This window comes from Erythrolamprus reginae, chromosome 5 (assembly GCF_031021105.1).
Source record: "Erythrolamprus reginae isolate rEryReg1 chromosome 5, rEryReg1.hap1, whole genome shotgun sequence".
NCBI lineage: Eukaryota > Metazoa > Chordata > Lepidosauria > Squamata > Dipsadidae > Erythrolamprus > Erythrolamprus reginae.
Window position 1 is genome coordinate 20201513 of NC_091954.1, and position 25203 is coordinate 20226715.

Genomic DNA, 25203 nt, shown 5'->3' on the forward strand with positions numbered 1-25203 from the left:
CTGGTGGTATAAATGAGTCTTGAGTAATTTACGAAAGACAGGGAGGGTGGGGGCAGTTCTAATCTCCAGGGGGAGTTGGTTCCAGAGGGCCGGGGCCACCACAGAGAAGGCTCTTCCCCTGGGGCCCGCTGGTATTAGTTTGTGTGATATGTGAACTAAGCCATTATTACCAGCAAATAGTAATCAAACTAACCATGGCTTAAACATTACTATGAACATCTCAAGATCCCTTTATGGCACTAATCTAGCTTTATTCAAAGTGAGTTTTTCATTTTTACCCCTCGCTTCTCAAATCTGTTTTTGAAGTTTGCTGTAGCCACTGGGAAAATTATAAAGAATCTGAAACAGCAGAGTAAAAACGAGAAAAAAACAAAGGAAAGCAGAGCAAAACCAAACAATTTATGTCCTTCTCTATATCGTTCCCTTTTCTAGGAAAGACTTGCTAAGTTTTTTGAGAGGGCATGCCAATATCTTCCCTTCCAGGACTGGTCACTCAAATGCAAGAAGATGGTGGACACAGGAGTGATCATTCTTATAGAGCTTGGTAAACAAGTTCAGGTAAACTTTCATTGGAACTATTATGGGAGATGGTTGGCGCTGATGCTTCTGTTACTTTTGCTGGAGACCAGATTCAAGTCAGCCATTTTCTGATGGTTGATTTCATTATTTACTTTGCAATCAGCATGATTGCTGGTTACTCTGAAATTGGCATGGTCGGACAAAGATCTGACAAAATGAAAGACAAAAAGGACAAGTACAAAAAATGGAAAGAGGGACATATAACTAAGGCAGACTGTCAACACATAGCCCAAATCTGCAAAGATGAAATTTGCAACAAAAATCAAAGGTAATTGAAAAAAAAAGTTTCTTTCAACATATAAATTGTTCTGTCGAGCTCTCTGGTAGAATCCTCCCAAAAATTCCAAGATACAAATTTCAGACACACACACACGTTTGAAAATTCAAAACAATGTTCTTTATACCAAATATTCAAATAAAACTCTTTTTGTATAGCAAAGAGCACTCATCTCTAAACAAACTGGTAATTTGTACAAGTCCCTTATCAGTTCTGAGATATTTAGCTTGCAGCTGTGAGGCAATTCACAGTCCTTCTTCTTTCACAAAGTGAAACACACTTTGTTCTGGTTCAGTTTCAAAGTGGGGGAAAATGAGCACACAAAGGTCGAAGTCAGCAAGGCAGGCACGAAACACAACAATCAGATAATCTTCCACAATGGCCAAACCCACAGGCTGCTATTTATAGCAGCCTCACTAATTACCACAGCCCCACCCAACCACAGGTGGCCTCATTTTCTTTGATAATAATCTCTCAGTTGTTGTTGCCTATGCATCGCTCTCCGCATGCGTGACTGTATCATTAACTCTTGTTCTGAATCCAAGGAGGAGCTAGATAATTGATCTCCTTCTGAGCCGTCTGCCACACTTTCCTCCTCCCTGTCACTCATGTCTTCTTGGTCAGAGGAGCCTTCATCAGCAGATTCCACCGGGGGCAAAACAGGCCTGCAGCATGTGGATGTCTCCCCCATATCCACAGTCCTTGGGGCAGGAGCTGGGCCAGAGCTAACCACAACACCTATATTTTAAAGGCAGGGGAGGCCCTTTTGTGAAACTGTTTCTCTTTGCGTTTCTCTTTTTCTAGGATAGACCTGAAATTGTGTGTACCGCGTTTCTACTCTGCAATCAGGCAAACAGCCCTGCTGGAGCCCTGAATTTTCAGAACCAGCCAAAATCAGAAGAATGGCCTGAAATAACAGACTTTGCTGAAATGCTGTCTCCCTTCATGGCTAATGTGCCTCTTCTCTTCAATCCTCAAGATAAACCCCAAACAGAGCCTTGGGTAAGGAAATAGCAGGGGTAAAATGCTACCGGTTTGACCCCAACTGGGTATACCCGGAGCAGCTGCTGCTGCTGGTTTGAGGACTGGTAGTGGCGGCAGCACAAGCCTCCACTCACTTGCCCAGATGTCACCACTTTCATGTTTTTAATCCTCTGTGCATGCGCAAAGTGTTCTGCGCATGCGCAGAGGGTGAAAAAGCAAGCATGTGGGAGAACGGACTGAAATGTGCACTTCCAAACCAGTAGGGAAGGTAAGTAGATTCCACCATGGGGAAATGTGTGTGAGATATATACATCTTTTGTATATTTACAATGGGTCAATTTTGGTTGGCCAAAAGTCATGAATTTTGTAAGTCATTTGTCTCCAGATGTCCATGAACCTCAACACCTAGCATGTCTTTGTTGACTTGGGTGACGACCAACTTTGGATGGTCAACGAACTGCTGTAAGTCAAGGACCACATTTATCACCCAAGAATCTGCTAAAGAGATACTAAAATGTCTAGATTCTAACAATCGGAAACGGTTCTTGGATGTTCTGTTTTTCTGTTTTTTTAAAAAAATATTATTATTATTATACTGATGGTCTTTGACTGTGATAAAGGTCTATTTATTTATAAACTACACTGGGAAATAGTTGCGATCATTGGTCCCCTTCAGTCAAACACCCAACGAGGACAGGATAGAAAGATCTCAGAGGAATGGAGGGGTGGGTTCTCATTTTTTTCACTGCAGGTTCACTCAGTGGCATGCTGTTTGGCCATGCATATGCTGCACACATACTTTGTGCATGCACAGTGCTAAAACAAAGATTCTGTGCATGTGCAGAAGGAAAAACACCAAGATGTTGGCGCCAAAGTAACTGGTTCTAGGGCATGGGAAACCTGAGTCACTGCCAGTTCTAGTGACCCAGGCCGCCAAGTTACTACCAGTTCTATAGAACTGTCCCAAACCATGAGGAAGCCATCTCTGGAGGAATGACTGGGGCCTTGCTACTCCAATTTAAGAGGCTTGGGATACCTGAACCACACTTCCTTTGACTTCTAAGGGTTGGCTCCTTCAGAAAAAGTTTTCTGAGGCTCTTATGTAAGGGTGAAAAGGCTTCAATTCAACATAAATCCAACATCTTCTTGTATCATCTATTTATTTGCATGAGCTATTTGCAGGAATGGGCCTAGAAAGTTTAGAACTAAGACACCTTAAACAAGATCTAAGTAGTGCCCACAATATCATATGCTGCAACGTCCTGCCTGTCGGTGACTACTTCATCTTCAACCACAACAACACAAGAGCACAGAACAGATTTAAACTTAATATTAACCACTCCAAACTTGGCTGTAAAAAATATGACTTCAGTAACCGAGTTGTCGAAGCATGGAACTCATTACCGGACTCCATAGTGTCATCCCCAAACCCCCAACACTTTACCCTTAGATTATCTACGGTTGACATATCCAGATATCCTGAGAGTTCAGTAAGGGGTGAGTAAAAGTGCACTAGAGTGCCTTCTGTCCCCTGTCCTATTGCTCTCCTATATCTCCTATACCTTTCTTCCATTCCTATATCTCTTCTTCTATTCTTTCATTGATATGTTCTATTACTATACCTTCTTTTATATTCTTTCTTAGATATATTTTACTATGAGTATCTCCTCTATAACCTTCATCATGTATTTTACTATGTGTATATAGATATATACCCACTAAAACCCTCATTGTGTATTGAAATACATAATAAACAAACAAACAAACAAACAAACAAATAAATAAATAAATAAATATAAAATTTTCTCTCAGCCTGGTGCCAGCCAGATAAAATTGGGCAACTCCTAGGGTAGCTGAGAATTTGGGAAAGTATCAGATTCAGAATTATTCATGCATACTTTATTTGCTTCTTGTGGGTGCGTTAGCAGCCCACATAAGTGGATGGGATGCCTCATTTTGGGATTACCGAATGCCTGTATGGGGCGCAGCTAATTCTCAAGGTGGTTATTATTTCTACTATCTGGTAAAATTATTCGCCCCAACTGTGTTCCTGGAGGTGTCAATGCACTAAGTTCTTTCTATAGCAACTTCCTTTATGAGATAAACTTTGGCCACAAAAATTAGTAGGTATGTTAATCTTGTGTTCTCCTCTGTTATCTTTAGTTCTGGCAGAGTAACGTAGATCTGTGTCACGAATGCAAGACAGTGACAGATGAAATACGCGAAGTCTTGAAGAAGAGCCCCTTCCTTATCCAGACTTTGCAAGATTATGCCAGGCAGCGATGTGAAGATTTGGGGACCCACCTGGCAGATGAGGTAATTCACTTAGCATCTCCCTTAACAAGAGGGGAAACATACCTTGCTAATAATAGGTGAGGAGCATTTCAATGATGTTCTGTCGGGCTCTCTGGTAGACTCCTCCCAAAAATTCACAGGTACAAATTTCAGATTCACACACATGTTTGAAAATTCAAAACAATGTTCTTTATAATGAAAATTCCCTTAACCTAAGCCCTCTTTTGGTATAGCAAAGAGCACTCGTCTCCAAACAAACTGGTAATTGGTACAAGTCCCTTATCAGTTCTGAGATACTTAGCTTGCAGTTGTGAGGTAATTCACAGTCCTTCTTCTTTCACAAAGTGAAACACACTTTGCTCTGGTTTAGTTTCAAAGCAGGTAAAAATCAGCACACAAAAGGTCAAAGTCAGCAAAGCAGTCACAAAACACAACGATCAGATAATCCTCCACAATGGCCAAACCCACAGGCTGCTATTTATAGCAGCCTCACTAATGACCACAGCCCCACCCAACCACAGGTGGCCTCATTTTCTTTGATAATAATCTCTCGTTGTTGCCTATGCATCGCTCTCCGCATGCGTGGCTGTATCATTAACTCTTGTTCTGAATCCAAGGAGGAGCTAGATAATTGATCTCCTTCTGAGCTGTCTGCCCCACTCTCCTCCTCCCTGTCACTCATGTCTTCTTGATCAGAGGAGCTTTCATCAACAGATTCTACCGGGGGCAAAACAGGCCTGCAACATGTGGATGTCTCCCCCACATCCACAGTCCTTGGGGCAGGAGCTGGGGCAGAGCTAACCACAACAAATGAGGAACCAGAATGGAATTAACTGCACTGTTTACACATAATTTATCGATTATTGTGGCACGTGTTAATCATTGAGTATTATCCACATTGTTGTTGTTTGTGTCAATTTCTCTAGTGCAAGAAATATGTCCCCGAATACGCACATGCTTTTGTGCAATACCTCATGTATCTCTTGGTAAGTTGATTGCATCTTCACGTCTCTGATAAAATGGAACATTGGGGGAAATGCTTTCCTTGGAGTTTTACTTCTGTTGGGGGTGTTACTTGGAACCCTAACACAATCCAACACACACACACCCATTTCCCACAGCATGCCCATCCACTGAGAATGGCAGCCCGGAAGATCCAAAGTTAAAGGTGACCTCCAGGGCTGACAATGTCTTTTGTGAGCAACCAAATGATGGTTATATGGTTTTGCTCCGAGTCTACGGAGAGGGGCGGCATACAAATCTAATAAATTATTATTATTAAATTATTATTAAGAATGCATGGTTAAGTTCCAACTTATTGTTGATAATAATTTGGGTTTACTTTACCAATATTACAACATGTAGTTTTATTTATTTATTCGATTGTTATGCCGTCCTTCTCCTTAGACTCAGGGCGGCTTACAACATGTTTGCAATAGCACTTTTTAACAGAGCCAGCCTATTGCCCCCACAATCCGGGTCCTCATTTTACCCACCACGGAAGGATGGAAGGCTGAGTCAACCTTGAGCCGGTGATGAGATTTGAACCGCTGACCTACAGATCTACAGTCAGCTTCAGTGGCCTGCAGTACAGCACTCTACCTGCTGTGCCACCCCGGCTCTAGTTTTGTATTTTCCTTATCTGATCTATCTAGAAAAGTGGCATTAAGGCTTCTTTCTATGATGCTTGAAGTCTTTATCACCATGCTTCTAATATTTGGTCTATAAATAACGAGAACTTCCTTTAAAAGGATGGAAGATTGATTGTTCTAACCACAGCAACATAACCTTTAAATGAATAACAGTGTAGTCTGGTTTCAGGTGGGAGGGTAGGAATGCCAGATTTGGTTCAGTGGACTGTTATTCTGAAACAGTTGCATAATGATGACTAGTGAAAGGTATCTAATTTCTGAGTCAAAAGGCAAAGCAATGTCCATTTTATCACTCCAAAAGTGGGTTCCTATTGTTTCTAACGGTTCTTTATAACAGTTAGTAACTCAGTGATGATGTCATGGAGCCAGTTTTGTCTTAGATTTTGTACATGCTCAGAAGTTAATTTTTGATTGTTGCGGGGGCATGCATGGTGTGATCCTGAGCGAACAGGCAGCTAAAGGATCCAGAATCCACCCCTGCATCACCCCATCTGTGGCAGATGGTGGGACTGTGATTAAATCTAATTTTAAAGGTGGTGAAGGGATAACAAAATCCACTTTACCTGTAGACCACCAAGGTGATGTCCTGAAGCAAATACTCAGAAAGTAGAAGACCAGATTAAGGATAATTTTGGTCAGTAGATATAACCCTCCCCTCCTGAAGAATAACCATTACTATGCCTCACACTGCTTCATGATTGGCTGGGATGGGCCTCATTGTGATCAAATACAATTATGATGCCAATGTATGTGATCCTTCATAGTCGATGAAAGCAATTTGCATCTAAGGGAGTGTTGCAGCCTCTGACTGCCATGGCATCAGACCAGATTACCTCCGGAACCGCCTGCTACCACACGAATCCCAGCGACCGATAAGGTCCCACAGAGTTGGCCTTCTCTGGGTCCTGTCGACTAAACAATGTTGTTTGGTGGGCCCCCGGAGAAGAGCCTTCTCTGTGGCGGCCCCGGCCCTCTGGAACCAACTCCCCCCGGAGATTAGAACTGTCCCCACCTTCCCTGTCTTTCATAAACTACTCAACACTCACTTATACCACCAGGCATGGGGGAGTTGAGATATTCCTTCCCCCTAGGCCATTACAATTTATGCATGGTATGTTTGTTTGTTTGTTTGGTTTTATAATAAGGTTTTTTAGTTGTTTTAGTATTGGATTGCTACATGCTGTTTTTATCATTGTTGTTAGCTGCCCCAAGTCTACGGAGAGGGGTGGCATACAAATCCAATAAATAATAATAAATAATAATAATAGAGAAGATGTATGCATGTCACTTCCTGGAAATGACCCTCTGCGTATGCGCAGTACTATAAAAACAGCTTCTGCGCATGTGCAGAAGCAAAAAACAAGAAAAACGAGAAAAATGGCTTGGGGGCATGGCAGGCCTGGGTTGCCGGTTCCAGTGATCCAGGCCATCAGGCTACTACCGGTTCTATAGATCTGGTCCAAACCTATAAATACGGTAATAACCCACCTCTGATCTAAGAGAATAAACTGATGGAGTAAGGAAGAAAACGAATTCATATAAAGCATGTTTTGCTCAGTCGGTAGAATTAAGTTTTGAATATGTCTCTTATTGTCTTTTCTTTTCTCCTCGCCCGTTCGTTTAACCACAGGATACGGTATGTATACTTTTCCATTTCTAGTTTTTTCATGTTGAGCCTTTTTTGTCTTAAACAATGGCAGTTTTGTCTGACTGAAAAGAGCTTGGGGTTTGGGGGGAAAAAAGGAAGTACAGTAGGCAAGGCTTCCTCTTAGCGGTTCCCACCAAGAAAAAGGAAGCCTTCATAAGCTTCATATGCTAACCATCTGAACACTGGGGCAGTTTACTGAAAAAATTGAAGACCCAGAATTGTTAAAAAAGAAACCAGTGTTAACCCACTAAATGGAGAGCTTGCCTTTCCTAGAATTAAGGATTTCTAGTGATAATTCTGGGTTCTCTTACCTCCCAGTTACTTAACAGCTCTCAAAAGCTTTGCACAGTTAATTGCTATCATTTTAAGAAAAACTGTCCACAGGTCAACCTCTTCCAATTTCAGTGGGTAGGAAGACTCTACCAACCGGTGTGGCCATGTGACATATATGAGTGAAACCAAGTTTTTCAGGTCTTTCCTCTCCCCCCCCCCCCACTTCCTTCAGCAAGTTCTGGAGTTGTAAAAATTATACTTCGTACAATCTACTCAAGCCAATAACATAAACCCTGTAAAATTTAGCTAGAGCCTGCTCACTTTCATTATGACTATAACCTATTTAGTTGATTTGGAATTCAGCACCTTGTTCAAACCCACATGGTGATTGCCACGTTATGTGACTCGAGCCTATGTTCAGCTTTTTCTATCACAGAATCATAGATATAGAATCATAGAATCATAGTCCTCCCTGTCAATGACTACTTCAGCTTCAACTGCAACAATACACAAGGACACAATAGATACAAATTTAATTGCAGAAAATACAAATACTACCTGACTGTGGTTTCTTTCCCCAATCCCACAAAACTTTAACCTTAGACTGTCTACTGTTGATCTCACCCCATCTCTAAGAGGTGTGTAAGGAGCATGCAGAAACGCACCAACCTGCCTACTGTCCCCGTCTTAATGTTCCCTTTTGTTCATATTCATTTCATGTATACTTGTTTACACATTTACTGTAGTCTTATATATGATAGATAGATAGATAGATAGATGAGATAGAGAGAGAGAGAGAGAGAGAGAGATATGATATAGATAGATAGATAGATTATATATATATATATAGATATATATATATATAGATATATATATATATATAGATATATATATATAGATAGATAGATAGATAGATGATAGATAGATAGATAGATAGATAGATGAAAGATAGATAGATGATAGATAGATAGATAGATAATAAGATTACAAGAGATCCTGAAAGTCATCTTATCTCACTGCCTCACTGCCTCACTGAAGGTTTATGCAGCAATTTTTGTAATCTTCAATGAAATGTCAAGAATTTTTTATTAGAGGGAACCTTAGCAGTTTTGGGTCTGCAGGTTGAGATAATAGGGGTTTAGGGTTGCAAAATCATCTTTCAATTTGATTTCATGCCACTCTAAGGAGACTATTCCCTACACCAAAGGAATAAAATGTGAGACCTTAGCAGCTTTCTAACTCAGAGGCAGAGGTCTTTAAACTTGGTAACTTTAAGACTTGTGGACTTCAATTCCCAGAATTCTCCAGCCAGCTATGAATTCTCCTAGAATTCTGGAAGTTGAAGTCCACAGGTTTCAAAGCTGCCAACACCTGTTTTAAGGGATGCAAGTAAAATGCTTATATGCTAACTTCATACAGTCATGTCTTAATGTCTGAGTATCACAGCGAAGTACCAAAAGTACCAAATGAAAAATATCTATATGGCTACTCTGCAATGCTATGGCACTCATAAAAATGAGACACTAGCTTCTAATGGAACATTTTATTCTTCTAGCCACCAATGGGAATTTGCGGTAAAATTGGATTCTGTGACGCTACAAAACCAGAGCCTTTTAATCTATTGAAGCCAATTGAGTCCCTTTCAAACTTGTATGGAGCAGTAGTTAAGGTATGTATGCATGTATATATATAAAGACAGGGTCTGCAGAAGAACAGAGGCAAATAATTGTCTAAGCAAGCCATTGGAGAATTTTTTTTGTTGAGATTTGCTCAAAACCAAGAGATTTTTATCCAGTATCCTTGGATAAAATTGAGAAGGCATTTCATGGGGAACAAAATAAACCTTGCACTTAAGAGCATAATAGAAGAAACAACTAAGAGGTTCAATAGAACAGTGTTTCCAAACCTTGGCAACTTGAAGATATCTGGACTTCAAGTTGCCAAGGTTGGGAAACACTGCAATAGAAGATCAGGACAAGAAAAATTTCTGAGACCCAAGGCGAAGAGCTGAAAAATACAGGGAAAAGATACAGAAATGGACTCTTGGTTTCCATCTGGATTTTGTCCAGTTTTTTACAGCTCACATACTGTTCTGCCGGCGTGTCCCAACCGCCCGTAATTACAGGGTAATTAGTCCAGAAAGACACACACCACATGATAGAAGGAAAACCAAAAGTCTTTATCAATAGGAAAGCAGAAAAAACTCCCTTTTTAAATGTCAAAGGGATTTTCTGGTACACACAAGGCACAGGTTAAATTTAATCCAATTTCTCACCCAGTAACTGGGAAATTGAGTCCAATTCCAAAAGTCCAGAAATTCTACACACTGTCTTGAATAGGGAAACAACAAACCATGATCTTGATTAACTATGCATCAGATAAACTTCCACGAGGCTAAACCAGCACGTTGCTCTTTTTATCTGTAGCACTAATTACAGCAGCCCCACCCAACTACAGGTGGCCTCACTTATCTCCTGTAATAATCCTTCAGTTGTTCTCTCCTATACATCACTCTACGCATGAGTGGGTCCGTCATAAGTTCTTGTTCAGAATCCAGGGATGATAAGGATGATTGATCTCCTCCTGGGCTGTCTGCCAAACTCCCCTCCTCCCTGCCACTCATGCTTCCTTCGTCAGAGGAGACTTCATCGGGAGATTCTATCGGGAGCAAAACAGGCCTGTGGCATGTGGATGTTTCCCCCACATCCACCTCCACATTCCTTGGGGCAGGAGCTGGGCCAGAGCTAACCAGAACACATATGGGTAGGTAGCATCATCTTAACAGACATCTTTAGGTGTTAATCACTTCCACAGATGTTGCCCTATGAAGGTGATGAATGGAAAGAGCCTCCAACATATAAGAAGCATAACCTAACTATCATTTAAGTATCTTTAGCAAAGGAGCATTGTAATTCATTCAAGCAATTAAATTTTCTCAAATTATTGTAGTTGAGAAGAAAGTTGGTTAAAACCTGGTCACTTCTTTCTGTAGATCATCTTAATCAAGGGACCATTAACTAATTCGCTGCAATCAGATTCAATAATGTTGTGGTGTTCCTGTGGCCAATGAAAATGTAGGATGAGAGCAACGCTTCCTGGTCATGCTTGTTTTATATTTGTTCAGCTCTAGAACATATGATTTTGTGACATTTGATTAATTCTTTCTCCCTCTCAAACTCCATTATACAGGAAATTTCAGATGCGGATAAACCACACTTTGTGTGTGATATTTGCAAGAAAGTAGTACAGGTGGCAGAAAACATGGTGGAGAACAATAACACGGAGGTAAGAAAGATTGAAATTCGTCTCTTATTATGTTGTGAGAAATGATGCTTGAAAAGGATCTTCTACTGAATTAATTCTCAAAGCCTTCACCTCTGAGATTATGAGACAAATCAAGACGAGAGCATGGATTTTGTTGACTTCTGCATTTTGAACAACCAAATCAAAATGTGATTTTTGTTTCTATGAGGCTTTCCTTTAGCCCAGGAGTGTCGAACTCAATTTCATTGAAATGTCATTTCAATGTCACTTGTGTCGGGGGCACTTGTGGTGGCCTGAGCGCTCTGCCAACATAGACAGGCTCCTGAGCTCTGTTTTTCAGCTCTGACAGCTTCCTACAACCCTCTGCCAGCAAAAACAGAGCTCGGGAGGGCTGCCTGCAACCTTCCCAAGCTCCATTTTCACTGGCAGAGGCACCACAGGCCAGTCCTTATTTCCAGGGTGGTCCCACGGGCCAGATCTAAGCACCCTGTGGGCAAGATCCAGCTCCCGGGCCTTGAGTTTGACACCCCTGCTTTAGTCCAGCCATTATTTATTATTATTATTATTTATTAAATTTATATGCTACCCCTCACCGAAGACGTGGGGTGGCCATAATATGGATTCAGGCTGGCTGGATGCAAATTATTTCTGATTTACAGAAGGTCAAGAATGTTTGAGGAGCTAATCAGAGGAGATTTAAAAAAAACCCAACTCTCATATTTCTCATTCCGGCATCTGTTACCTTTCCATCTGCTATTCAAGAATGGCTAACATGGTCTTTGCCTGTGAACATTATTTCAGTAATTAACTTCACTTCTTTCATTTCTGCTCTTACTGGAAGAAATAAGTACAAGTAACTGTGGACTTGCGTCCATAATTGAGCTCAGATATATAGCCATAAATCATGCTGGTCGTTAAGCAGGTCACTAATTTAACAATAAGTTTGTAATGGTAATTAAGTGAATCACCACGATTTTTATTTTGCTTCATTTATTTATATGACTGTTCACTCGCTCTCATTAAGATTAATCCACAGTCATCAAGTGAGCCCACTGTCCACAATGGTGGTGGGTTGTTGTATGTGTTTTTTTTGCCAGAAACTGGAAGGAAATACTAGTTTCCATAAAAAAACCCATAGTGATCACACAGATACTGTAAATGACCATAAATAATAATAATTAATAATAATTAATAATAATTAATAATAATAGTAATAATAATAATAATAATAATAATTATTATTATTATTATTAATTGGATTTCTATGCCGCCCCTCTCCAAGGACTTGGGGTGGCTCACAACATATAAAGCCTGTTGCCAAGTGACTAAAATGTGATCACATGTCCAGGGGGACGTTGAGTCCAGGTTGTAAGCAGGGGTGGGCTACTGCCTGGACTGGGGCGGTGGGGATGCAGGGGGGTAGCAAAAATGGAGCTCCACTCCAGAGCACCTAATTTGCACTGAAAGATGTTGAAAGAAAATGCAGGGCATCCTGCATAAGCTACGCCCACTGTGTGGTAGTAAAAATTTTGGTAGTAAAAATTACTGGTTGTAAGTATCTTTTTGTTGAGGGGAGGGGAGTGCCTGTTGTAAGTTGAGGACTACCTTTCATGACTACCTTCTCCCTCATTTGCACTCTCTACAGATTGTATGTTTAATTTCTTTTTAATCTAAGAATACAAGAATTAGAGAGATGAGAAGGAAAATTTTACATAAATGATATTTCATGCCAGTAAAACTAGCACACTTCCAGAGGAAAGGGAAAGGAAATTGCTGGCATGGTTGCCAAATAAAAGGAGTTTTTATGCATATGCATATGCTCTGGGAATGTGTTGAAGTTCAAAAATTTTGGAAGGAAGTACAGAATGAAATAAATAATATGCTAAACATTAATTGGATAATTACAAAAGAATTAGCAATACTAGTTAAATATGGGGAATTACGAGAATTTAAAGAAATCAAAACAGCAGCTTTGGAAAGCGCTCAAGCAATAGTGGTATTAGGGTGGAAAGATAGCAATAAATGGACAATCCAGAGTTGGTACGGGTACATGGTGGACCACATCCACTTCGAAATGATGGAAATAAGATTAAATAACTTTGATGAAAATAAATTGGAGAAGCTGATGGCACGATGGAATAAGGTGAAAAATTATATCTTAAGTAGAATTTATGACGACAATGTGAAAAATAAATTCCAATCACTTTTTGTATGTAAAGAAATGTAAACTGGAGCTAAGGAAGAAATTGAAACTCATTGTAAATAATATAACCCCCTAAATGGTGGTGGGTTTTTATTGGTGTTGGGCACGTTTTCTTTTAAGTGTTTTTTATTTGTTGTTATTTTAGTAAATAAACCAATACATTTTTTTTTAAAAAAAAAATCTTTTTAATCTATCTTTTAAAAATCTTTCTATGTTTCTATGTTTCAGGAGCAAATAGTCCATGAGATGGTGAATATTTGTTACATGTTGCCTCATGAAGTCATTCCCCAGTGTAGGGACTTTGTGAATTCCTATGGAATGGCGGTTCTCATTATGCTGTTGGATGCCACCAAACCTGAATCTGTGTGCATTATGCTCAAATGTTGCCCTTTAAACACCCGTAGGTTATTATGTTTGTTCTACATCTTCTGCCTTCAGGATGAAAATGAAATTCATTGCATTGGTTTTAACCTGTATTTATAGCACATATCTGACTTTTACAAAATCAGTGTTCATACATGGATGGGAGGTTATGAGGAAACATCTAACTATGGATTCCTGTTCTGTCTGCGCAAAGAACGTAACACAACACCCAGTTTGTATGAATTTATTTAATCGAAACATTACTAAAAAAAAGTCTTAATAGTGAATAGGCACACAGCAATCTACAAGCAGTCTTTTTAGGCAAGCACCCAGCTACTAATTAATCTTCATTAACAGCTGGTAACAGTTCAAAGAGTTTTAAAGCAAAGAAGAGCAATTAGGTCTTGATAATCTTACCTAGTTTCAGAGAGTTGGCAAAATGCTTAGAGGTAGTTCTTGATAACCGAAACTTCAGCAGAGAAAACAAAACAAAAGTCTTTCAGACACGGAGCACACTATGATCAGACAGGTTTCTAAATGTCGTTCTCTGCAGCTTTTTAGTTGCCTCTGATGTCCTTAAGTAGACTAGGAGATTGGCCAATTAGCCCCAAGTCTTACTCCCGAGGAGACCTCCTCTGGAGTAACCATTCCTGTCTCTTGGCAGCTCTGAGGGCTCTTGCAGTAAGAAGAGGAGAAGCCTCTTCTTCCTCATCACTGCTTTGTGATGCTGGAGGTTCTGAAGGCCCTGATTGAACTTCTGCCTCTGGCACCAAGTCCCCGCCAGCCTCCCCACTGTCTGGCTCAGGTGCCAGCTGCACAGGCACATCATCAAATCAGTCTCCTTTTAAAGGGATCTGCTATCAGCTGCATGGGCCACTCCCCTCCCAATTCTTTTTTTTTAGGCAAGGTTTTTCAGAAGTGGTTTGCCATTGTCTGATTCTTAGGGCTGAGAGAAAGTGATTGGCCCAAGATCACCCAGCAGGCTTTATGCCTAAACTGGGACTAGAACTCATGATCTCTCAGTCTCTAACCAGATGCTTTAACCACTTCACCAAACTGGCTCTCTGAGTAGATTAAGAAGCTGAGAAAGAAACAACCTGGAAGTAGGCCTTGCATTTTTACTTCCTTATTGCTTCCAAGCATGCAGGAATGAATTCCACCAAGTCTCCAAGAATCAAAGTTGACTTGAAGGCGATTTCATCTTCCTGATGGACTTTTCACACTTAACAGACTCCCAGAGAAGCATTTGAAGATTAATAAAAATCATTATCCACAAACTCAATCTTTACAGGAGATGCTCCTAATTTTTGAGATCTCCCTAAAGGGATGTCCCATGTATGAATCACTTTTCTCTGGATGCTTGGCTGCTGCCTATTAATTGTCTTTTAAACTAAGGACCAGCAATTCAGGACTTCCATATACCCTCATCTCTCCCCATCCCCCTTTATTTTCAGCTGGTTGAGCTGGTGAGTTCTAGATTGTGCTTCTGAAATTTGGTTGCAAAAGAACCCAGTTTCTGAAACGCAGATTTTTGTCCATTTTAAAAAGACTTAGACTATTTTAAGCCTTAGCCATTTAAAAAAAACCTTAAACCAGTGATGGCAAACCTATGGCACAGGTGCCACAGGTGGCACGCGGAGCCATATTTGCTGGCAGTGATGGCAAACCTATGGGACGGGAGCCATATTTGCTGGCATGCAAGCCGTTGCCCTAGCTCAGCTCAAACATACATGTGTGTGCTGACCAGCTGATTTGTGGCTCACACAGAGGCTCTGAGAGGGTGTTTTTGGCTTCCAGAGAGCTTCCTGGGGGAAGGGCGTTTTTTCTTTCCCCTGGTTCCAGGGAAGACTTTGGAGCCTGAGGGCAAAACACGGGCCTAATGGGCCCACCAGAAGTTGGGGAAGAGGCCATTTCTGGCCTCCAAAGGGACTCGGGGGGGGGGGGCAGAAGAAACTGCTTTTGCCCTCCCCAGGTATTGAATTATGGATGTGGGCATTCACATATGTGCAGTAGTACACACACATACTCTTTCGGCAACCAAGGAAAAAAAGGTTCGCCATCACTGTCTTAGACTATCCACTGTTGACTTCCCCCGATTTCTAAGAGGTCAGTAAGGGGGTGAACATAAATGCAGCAGCGTGCCCACCATCCCTGCCCTACATTTTTCTCTTATTAGTACCAATATCATGTATATAAACAGTGTTATTTCTTTGCATACCATCATTACATACGTGACAAAATAAATATATATCTGAAATATAGGAAATAGAACATTTTTTAAAAAAAAATAAGTCTGAACAGCAAAACTACATCCCAAATTATGGGTTTCTGGCTTTCAGCGGGGACTATTTAGTAGATTAAGTAGGGATGAGAGTATTTGCCTTCTAGGAATCCCTTGCTTCAGTTCCCAAATTAAAACCATAAAAATGGCCCAAAGAAAATTGAAACTGTCCCTTTTGATGATCATGATATTAAACTAAACCTTGTGCCTTTAAACCTGCTTTAATCCTGTGCTAAACATCAGGTACAAACCAGAAGGTGCATTTGGGCTTGTGTTATATTGTTTTCTGAATTCATACCTTTAAAATAGCTTTGTTGAAACTGCTTCTTATTTTTGGTTTGTTTATTGGCTTTTAGGTTTCATTTTAGAGCTTGTTCTGCCCTGCATTGTGAATGTATAATCTAAGAAATGACTTCAAATATTTTAATTGTTATACCCTGTTTTTCCCAAAATAAGACATCCCCTGATAAGCCCAATCAGGCTTTTGAGTGCATGGCAATAAGGCCAAGTATTTATTTCTGAGGTTTTTTTTTTTTTTAAAAAAGACAGAGTCTTATTTTCAAGAGTATACATACCATATACAGTGGTACCTCATAATACGAACTTAATTGGTTCCAGGAGGAGGTTCGTAAGGTGAAAAGTTCGTAAGATGAAACAATGTTTCCCATAGGAATCAATGTAAAAGCAAATAATGCATGCAAATCCTTCAGGAAAATCCCAAAATTTAGAAGGGAGGCGAACAGAGGGCAGGGAGGAGCAGCTAAAGGGGGCGGGTGGAAGAAGCAAGGCTAGGCTAAAGGGTGAGTGGGAAGGAAGAAAGGCAAGGGGGGCGCCCCTCCCTTTTCTTTCTTCAAAAGACACCCTTTCAGTGCCTTCAAACACACTGTTCTCCTAGTTATTTAAATGCAGTCTTTCCCCCTCCAAGCCGCCCCTCCCTTTTCTTTTTTCAAAAGACACTCTTTCAGTGCCTGCAAACACGCTGTTCTCCTAGTTATTTAAATGCAGTCTTTTCCCCCTCCAAGCCGCCCTCCCTTTTCTTTTTTCAAAAGACACTCTTTCAGTGCCTTCAAACACGCTGTTCTCCTAGTTATTTAAATGCAGTCTTTCCCCCTCCAAGCCGCCCCTCCCTTTTCTTTTTTCAAAAGACACTCTTTCAGTGCCTGCAAACACGCTGTTCTCCTAGTTATTTAAATGCAGTCTTTTCCCCCTCCAAGCCGCCCCTCCCTTTTCTTTTTTCAAAAGACACTCTTTCAGTGCCTTCAAACACGCTGTTCTCCTAGTTATTTAAATGCAGTCTTTTCCCCCTCTAAGCCGCCCTCCCTTTTCTTTCTTCAAAAGACACTCTTTCAGTGCCTGCAAACACGCTGTTCTCCTAGTTATTTAAATGCAGTCTTTCCCCCTCCAAGCCGCCCCTTCCTTTTCTTTCTTCAAATGACACCCTTTCAGTGCCTTTGCAAGCACGTTGTTCTCTGCAAAATCTTTCCTACTCCAAGCTGCCCCTCCCTTTTCTTTCTTCAAAAAAAGGGGGAAAAAAGAAACCCCTTCATCCCAGCAGCAGCGGCTTGGGTTTGTAAGGTAAAAATAGTTCGGAAGAAGAGGCAAAAAAATCTTAAACCCCGGGTTCATAACTTGAAAAGTTCATTAGAAGAGCCGTTCGTAAGATGAGGTACCACTGTATGTACAAGAACTAAGTTGAAGTCCAGCTGTACACGCTAATGCTTGTTTATTTGTTGTTGTCTAGAGAATGTAGCTCTTGAAGAAATGGCTCCTGAGAAGAAAGTAGCTCTTGAGAAAGTGTTAGAAGACAAAGATGGTCAAATGTGTCAAATGTGTGTAACTCTTGTTGATTATATTGATGATGCACTGGAGAAGAATGAGACACAAGCCCAGATTGGAGCTTTCCTTGCCAAAGGATGCCATTTACTCCCAGAAGCATTGGTATCTCCAGTAAGTAGTAATGTGAACAAATTTCCAAGGATAGTTAAGATGCTATGGAACAGTAAAAAGAGATAAACAGCCCAATTGTTTATCACTCCCCCCATCTTGTTAGGCTTGGTAGAAAAAAGAGATGTGTCCCCTAAATCCGTTTTTCCCAACCTTTTTTGATCTGCGGCACATTTTTCATATTTTCAAAATCCTGGGGAACATTGGGGGGGAGGGGGCTAAAAAAAAGTTTGGACAAAAAAATATCTCTTCCTCCCTTTCGCTCTATTTCTCTCTCCCTCCCTCTTTCTCTCTCTTTCTTCCTCTCTTCCTCTCTCCCTTCTTCCCTCCCTCTGTGTCTCTCTCTTTCTCTCTTGCTATCTCTTTCTCTGTCTCACTTGCTATCTCTTTCTCTCTTGCTATCTCTCTCTGTCTCTATTGCTATCTCTCTTTCTTTCTCTCTCTCTCTCTGTCTCTTGCTGTCTCTCTTTCTCTCTCTCTCTCTGTCTCTCTTGCTATCTCTCTCTCTCTCTTTCTCTCTCGTTACACCATGCTGGCAACAGTGGCATCGAGCAGTAGCCAGGGGTGGTGGCAGAGCGGTTGACTGCGAGCGGGAGCCCTGACAGCGGCAGCTGGATGTGCTGCTGGATGCCGTATATGCTGGCACTGTGCTGTGCATGGGCATCGGGCTGGCACCTCTGGTCCAGCCAGGGAGCCAGTGCCAGCCCCGCAGCACCAGCATCTACGGCGTCCAGCAGCACATCCAACTGCCACCGTTGGTGCCTCCACCTTGGAGCTCCCTCTCGCCGCCGCCATCCCCCGGCGACTGCCTGGGGCCTCTGCAGCCGGCAGCCTCCCATTCCCACTGCCAGTGCCCTCCCGCCGGGCCCCAAAGGACATTTGTTTCCGCCCCCACCAGGGAAGCTCCAGCTGGCCGTGAAGAATAAAGCTCAGCTTCACGGCACACCTGATCATGTCTCGCGGCACACCAGTGTGCCACGGCACACTGGTTGAAAAACACTGCCCTAAATTAGCCACATGAGTTATAACTTTAGAAATATAAATAGCAGAGTTGGAAGGAACCTTGGAGGTCTCTTAATCCAGCCCCCTACTTAGGTAGGAAACCCTACTCCACTTCAGACAAATAGTTATCTATTTTTTTAAAAAAAACTTCCATTGTTGGAGCATTCACAACTTCTGGAGGCAAGTTGTTTCACTGATTAATTGTTCTCACTGTCAGGAGATTTCTCCTTAATTCTAAGATGCTTCCCTCCTTGATTAGTTTACCTCCATTGCTTCTTGTCCTGCCTCCAGGTGCTTTGGAGAATAGCTGGACTCTCTCTTCTTTGGGGCAGCTCCTGAGATATTGGAACACTGCTATCATGTCTCCCCTAGTCTTTTTTCCCCATTAAACTAGTCATACCCAGTCCCTGCAACCGTTTTTTGTCTGTTTTAGCCTCCAGTGCCCTAATCATCCTTCTTGGAGAGTGGCAAACAATTTTCCAGGTGGTTGGAACATTAAAGATAGTTGGACAGTACTTGCTGAATAACTTTTGAGAAGATGAAATAAATGTTTTGAGGTTCCAGATCATGCAGAGAGCAATACAAGTTTGGGCAACCCCAATGAAATTCTTTGAGAGTTGGCATGAGGAACTATTTCCAGACCAACTCTCTCCTTATAGTCCTTCAGTTGGCTGGACATCAACATATTGGGGATAATCCAGGGTATATCAGAACAAAAGAAGGTTGCTCTAGTTACCATGATTTAGTTTAATTCATTTAATTGGTATGACCAGAATATCTCCAGGACTGCCTTCTGCCACACGAATCCCAGCGACCAGTTAGGTCCCACAGAGTTGCCTTCTCTGGGTCCCGTTGACTAAACAATGTCGTCTGGCGGGACCCAGGGGAAGAGCCTTCTCTATGGCGGCCCCGACCCTCTGGAACCAGCTCCCCCCGGAAATTAGGATTGCCACCACCCTCCTTGCCTTTCGTAAACTTAAGACCCATCTCTGCTGTCAGGCATGGGGGAAATGAGACATCTTCCCCAGGCCTATATAGTTTATGTATGGTATGTTGTGTGTATGTTTTTTAAATTATGGGATTTTAGTTTTTTAAATATTAGATTTGCATTTTACATTGTTTTTACTATTGCTGTGAGCAGCCTCGAGTCTACGGAGAGGGGCGGCATCCAAATTTAATAAATAAATAAATAAATAAATAAATAATAATAATAATAATAATAATAATAATAATAATAATAATTTATTAGATTTGTATGCCGCCCCTCTCCGAAGACTCTTTAGTTGGTTTTGAAGCTAGTGGGTACCTGCAGGCACCTGTGTTAGTTTTACTTCTTTTTGCTTTATCACAGTGTGGTCAACTAGTGGTCCAATATGAACCAGCTGCTATCGAACTTGTGATACATATAATGCAACCAACCTTCGTGTGTGGAGTAAGTCATGTTGTAAAACTCATTTATCTATATATTCAGTGGGTGAGTCCTCCTTTTACAAAACCTTTCCTAGGAATAAGTGGCACTGAACTCTTCCTTTTACAGTACTTAACTGTGCGCAACTTGCCAGTCTTTCAAGGCAGTGGGGTATCACAGGGTTCTGTCCTGGGCCCTGTACTCTTCAATATTTTCATCAATGACCTGGACGAGGGAGTAGAAGGGGAACTAATCAAATTCGCAGACGACACCAAGCTGGCAGGGGTAGCCAACACCCTAGAGGACAGGCTCAAAATACAGAAAGATCTGGACAGATTAACACTATGGGCCCACAATAACAACATGATGTTCAACGTCGACAAGAGCAAAGTTCTTCACCTTGGTAAAAAAAAACCTAGACACACATACCGCCTGGGAGAAACCCTGCTTAGCAGTAGTGACTGCGAAAGAGATCTTGGAGTCTTGGTGGATAATTAACTAAACATGAGCCAGCAATGTGCAGCAGCGGCCAAAACAGCCAACACCATCCTAAGCTGCATCAACAGGGGGATACACTCCAAGACCAGGGAAGTATTAATACCACTCTACTATGCCCTGGTCAGACCACATCTGGAGTACTGCATCCAGTTCTGGTCACCACACTTCAAAAGAGACATTGAAACTCTGGAGAAGGTGTAGAAAAGAGCAACCAAAATGATTAGGGGACTTGAAACCAAGACTTATGAAGAGAGATTGTCTGAACTGGGCATGGATAGCCTAGAGAAAAGGAGGGCCAGAGGGGACATGATAGCTGTATATAGGTATACGAGGGGTTGCCACAGAGAGGAGGTGGCCACTCTATACTCCAGAGAACCAGAGGGCCGGACGAGGAACAACGGCTGGAAGCTGACCAAGGAGAGATTCAACCTAGAAGTAAGGAATAACTTCCTGACGGTCAGAGCGATCAACCAGTGGAACAACCTGCCTGCGGAGGTTGTGAACTCCCCAATTCTGGACACTTTCAAGAGGAGATTGGACTGCCATTTGGCTGGGGTGCTTTAGGATTCCTGCTCAGGCAGGGGGTTGGACTTGATGACCTGCATGGTCCCTTTCAACTCTAACAATAAATAGATAGATAGATAGATAGATAGATAGATAGATAGATAGATAGATAGATAGATAGATAGATAGATTATAGATAAATAAATAAATGGCAATCAATTCTGGAGGCCACCTGACTCAACATGAGTGTGGGCAGCTAAATCAAAAGTAGGAAACGATAATAACGAAAACCCCAGGCTTCCAAATGCTACTCTCCCCTCCGCAATATACAGGCTGAATGTGAAGCGGAAACAGAAGAAACAGGAAAGGGGCGTTGGAGGGAGATGGTTGGGTATGCCCACCCCTCTGGATCTCTTAAAAAGAGCAATTCTCCCTTTTAAGAAATCATAAAGGAAGAGGGACCCGGTGGCTAAGATGCTGAGCTTGTCGATCAGAAGGTCGGCAGTCCAGTGGTTCGAATCCCTAGCTCCCGTTACTTGTCCCAGCTTCTGTCAACCTAGCAGTTCAAAAGCATGTAAAATTGCAAGTAGAAAAATAGGAACCACCTTTGGAGCGAAGGTAACAGTGTTCCGTGCACCTTTGGCATTTAGTCGTGCCAGTTATATGACCATGGAGACATCTTCGGACAGAGCTGGCTCTTCAGCTTAGAAATGAAGATGAGCACTGTCCCCTAGAGGTGGAAATGACCAGCAAGCATGTTTGGGGGAATCTTTAAAGGAAGAGATGGTCAGATGGCCCTGTGAAGATCCATTCCATGTAGCCGTATAATATCATTTCTGTTTTATGGGAGGGTGGGGGAGAAGAGTGATTGTTATAGTGTTATAAAGCTCTTGCTAACAAAAAATATTTCACTCTTTTGCCACACAGAAAATAGGAATTTGTTCTGCACCCCATCTTGTGGGAATGGAGGCCTGTTCCTGGGGCCCCACTTTCTGGTGCAAGAATCCTGAGACTGCAGAGCAATGCCAGGTAATCAAACAATGACTGTAAAAAAATATGATTTCAACAATCGAGTTATCAAAGCGTGGAACTCATTACCGGACTCAATTGTGTCAACCCCTAGCCCCCAACATTTCTCCCTTAGACTCTCCACGATTGACCTCTCCAGGTTCCTAAGAGGCCAGTAAGGGGCGTACATAAGTGCACTGGTGTGCCTTTCGTCCCCTGTCCAATTGTCTTTCCTTTCTCTCACTTATCATATATATTTTCTTCCTTTCAGATGTCCTCTCCTCTAAGTTCACTTTTACCCTTATATATATTACTACGTCTATTTTTCTTCCTATGTATTTGTGTATTGGACAAATGAATAAATAAATAATAAATAAATAAATGGGGTGGGATGGGGGGAGGAAGAGAAGGAAGGAAGGAAGGAAGGAAGGAAGGAAAACTGACTTCATTTTAAAAAAAAAAATCCATTTTCAGAAGATGTAGAAAGAAGGCAATTGTATTTAGTGATAGAAATATGGATTTTTGTTATTTTCCTTCTTTGTAATTGCTTTCATTTCTTTAGCCAAATATTGCTACAAAGTGAAAAAACAGCAAATAGCCCAATGTCATAGACAAAACAAAATCCAAGGAAGGAATAAAGATCATAAGCATAGAATAAGATCATAGATTTTTTTTTTTTAAAAAAGTTTGTAGCAGAATTCATTTTTAGAAAGAGTTTGTGGACTAATAATATTCTCTTAAATTTACTGTCACTTTCTTGACACAATCCTATAGATCCACCAATAAGGCGCCAAGCATCAGATCACAGATAAAAACCAGAACCTTTCTATTGTCCAAAATGGCTTTCCTAGTTCTTTCATTACAAGAGGTCAAATTGCAAAGACATTTTTACATCTACAAACCAATTCCTTTGTTTGAAAAGTAACATTTTATATTCACATATAAAAAAAGATTGGAGGGGAAAACATTATATTCACAATTTCAGGTCTGTCGGAGTAGAAATCCTTCTTGAATATAAATTTTTAGCTCTGGATGACATCTCATTGAAGTCTGAATAAATCTCATTCATTCTTCCAAGAAAATATCATTAGAATACAGGAAGTTCTCAACTTACAACCATAATTGAGCCCAAAATTTCCGTTACTAAGGGAGACATTTGTTGAATGAGTTTTGCCCCATTTTACAACTTTTCTTGCCAGATTTCTTAAATGAATCCCTGCTTAGTTAGTAACATGGTTGTTAAGTGAATCCAATTTCTTGATTCACCATAGGGGATCACATGATCCTGAGATACTGCAACCATTCTAAACGAGTCAGTTGCCAAGCATCTGAATTTTGATCATGTGACCATGTAGATGCTACAAAGGTCATTTGAAAAACTTTGAAAACAAGTCACATTGTGTTCTGTCGGGCTCTCTGGTAGAATCCTCCCAAAAATTCACAGGCACAAATTTCAGACACCCACACATTTGAAAATTCAAAACAATGTTCTTTATAATGAAAAGTCACTTAAACCAAGCCCTCTTTTGGTATAGCAAAAAGCACTCGTCTCCAAACAAACTGGTAATTTATACAAGTTCCTTATCAGTTCTGTGATACTTAGCTTGCAGCCGTGAGGCAATTCACAGTCCTTCTTCTTTCACAAAGTGAAACACACTTTGCTCTGGTTTAGTTTCAAAGCGGGGAAAAATCAGCACACAAAAGGTCAAAGTCAGTAAAGCAGTCACGAAACACAACAATCAGATAATCCTCCACAATGGCCAAACCCACAGGCTGCTATTTATAGCAGCCTCACTAATTACCACAGCCCCACCCAACCACAGGTGGCCTCATTTTCTTTGATAATAATCTCTGAGTTGTTGCTGCCTATGCATCGCTCTCTGCATGCGTGGCTGTATCATTAACTCTTGTTCTGAATCCAAGGAGGAGCTAGATAATTGATCTCCTTCTGAGCTGTCTGCCCTACTCTCCTCCTCCCTGTCACTCATGTCTTCTTGGTCAGAGGAGCCTTCATCAGCAGATTCCACTGGGGGCAAAACAGGCCTGCAGCATGTGGATGGCTCCCCCACATCCACAGTCCTTGGGGCAGGAGCTTGGCCAGAGCTAACCACAACACATTGTGGGTTCCTCTTGGTTCAGACAGGTTTGCCCCAACAGATAGTGTCCTGTTGGTGATGTCACGATGATGCCACCATATTTTTTTGGATTTTTTTAAAAAATAATTAATTATTTTTCTTTTGAGCATGTGCAGAAGCCGAGTTTCCAGTAGTGAGCATGTGTCGCCGTCTTGGTTTTTTTGGGGGGGTGGTGTTTATTTTTGGGAACTGCGCATGCCTGTATGTGCGAAGTGCGCTTGCCCCCATGTGTCATGGAAATAAAATGGCAGTGAGGTAAATTAGAACCCACCCCTGCTGCGAATGGTCAGAAAATGAACTCTGATAAGTTGAGGACTAACCATACTTAATAGGAGGAATTCCATTCTAGTGTATGTGTGTGTTTATATGTTGATAAAAGAAAATAAATGGTTGTAATTGTGAAAAAAAATCACAAGTCACTTTTTTCAGTGTTGTAACTTCAAATGGTCACTAAACAAATTGCTGTAAGTTGAGGACTACCTGTAGTCTACTCCAGTGTTTTTAAACCAGTGTGCCACAGCACACTAGTGTGCCGTGAGACATGGTCAAGTGTGCCGTGGGGAAATTAAACATGGGTCCCCAAACTACGGCCCATGGAGGCCATTTATCCAGCCCGCCACCAGCCGCCTCCATCCGAACATAAACATTCCCCTCACAATCCCTCCAGCTATCAGCAACAGGAAGAGTGGAGGCACAGGGAACGCTCACTGACCAATCACCTTCTAGGATTCATCCCAACCACTAGCGATGAACCAATAGCAAGCCGCCTCTCATCCACACCCAGGAGGTCCCTGCTTGGGCTGTCGCGCACTTGTCATTGTGTGCCCACGGCGAGTAGTTGAAGCTGCTACTCTTTCCCGTGGTCCCGATTTCTAATCCTGGTCA

At 41.5% G+C, this 25203-nt stretch overlaps 1 protein-coding gene across 1 annotated transcript in view; it reads left to right on the forward strand.

Moving 5' to 3' along the window:
* The window catches only part of LOC139168329 (prosaposin-like), a 50918-nt gene that overhangs the window by 24577 nt on the left and 1138 nt on the right, over positions 1 to 25203 (forward strand). Inside the window, exons 4-13 of the mRNA XM_070753909.1 lie at positions 433 to 558; positions 1661 to 1858; positions 4004 to 4156; positions 5062 to 5121; positions 9264 to 9377; positions 10898 to 10993; positions 13404 to 13575; positions 17561 to 17766; positions 20117 to 20197; positions 22103 to 22204. Of these exons, the coding sequence (XP_070610010.1) occupies positions 433 to 558; positions 1661 to 1858; positions 4004 to 4156; positions 5062 to 5121; positions 9264 to 9377; positions 10898 to 10993; positions 13404 to 13575; positions 17561 to 17766; positions 20117 to 20197; positions 22103 to 22204 (1308 nt within the window). The remainder of the gene's footprint in view (positions 1 to 432; positions 559 to 1660; positions 1859 to 4003; positions 4157 to 5061; positions 5122 to 9263; positions 9378 to 10897; positions 10994 to 13403; positions 13576 to 17560; positions 17767 to 20116; positions 20198 to 22102; positions 22205 to 25203) is intronic.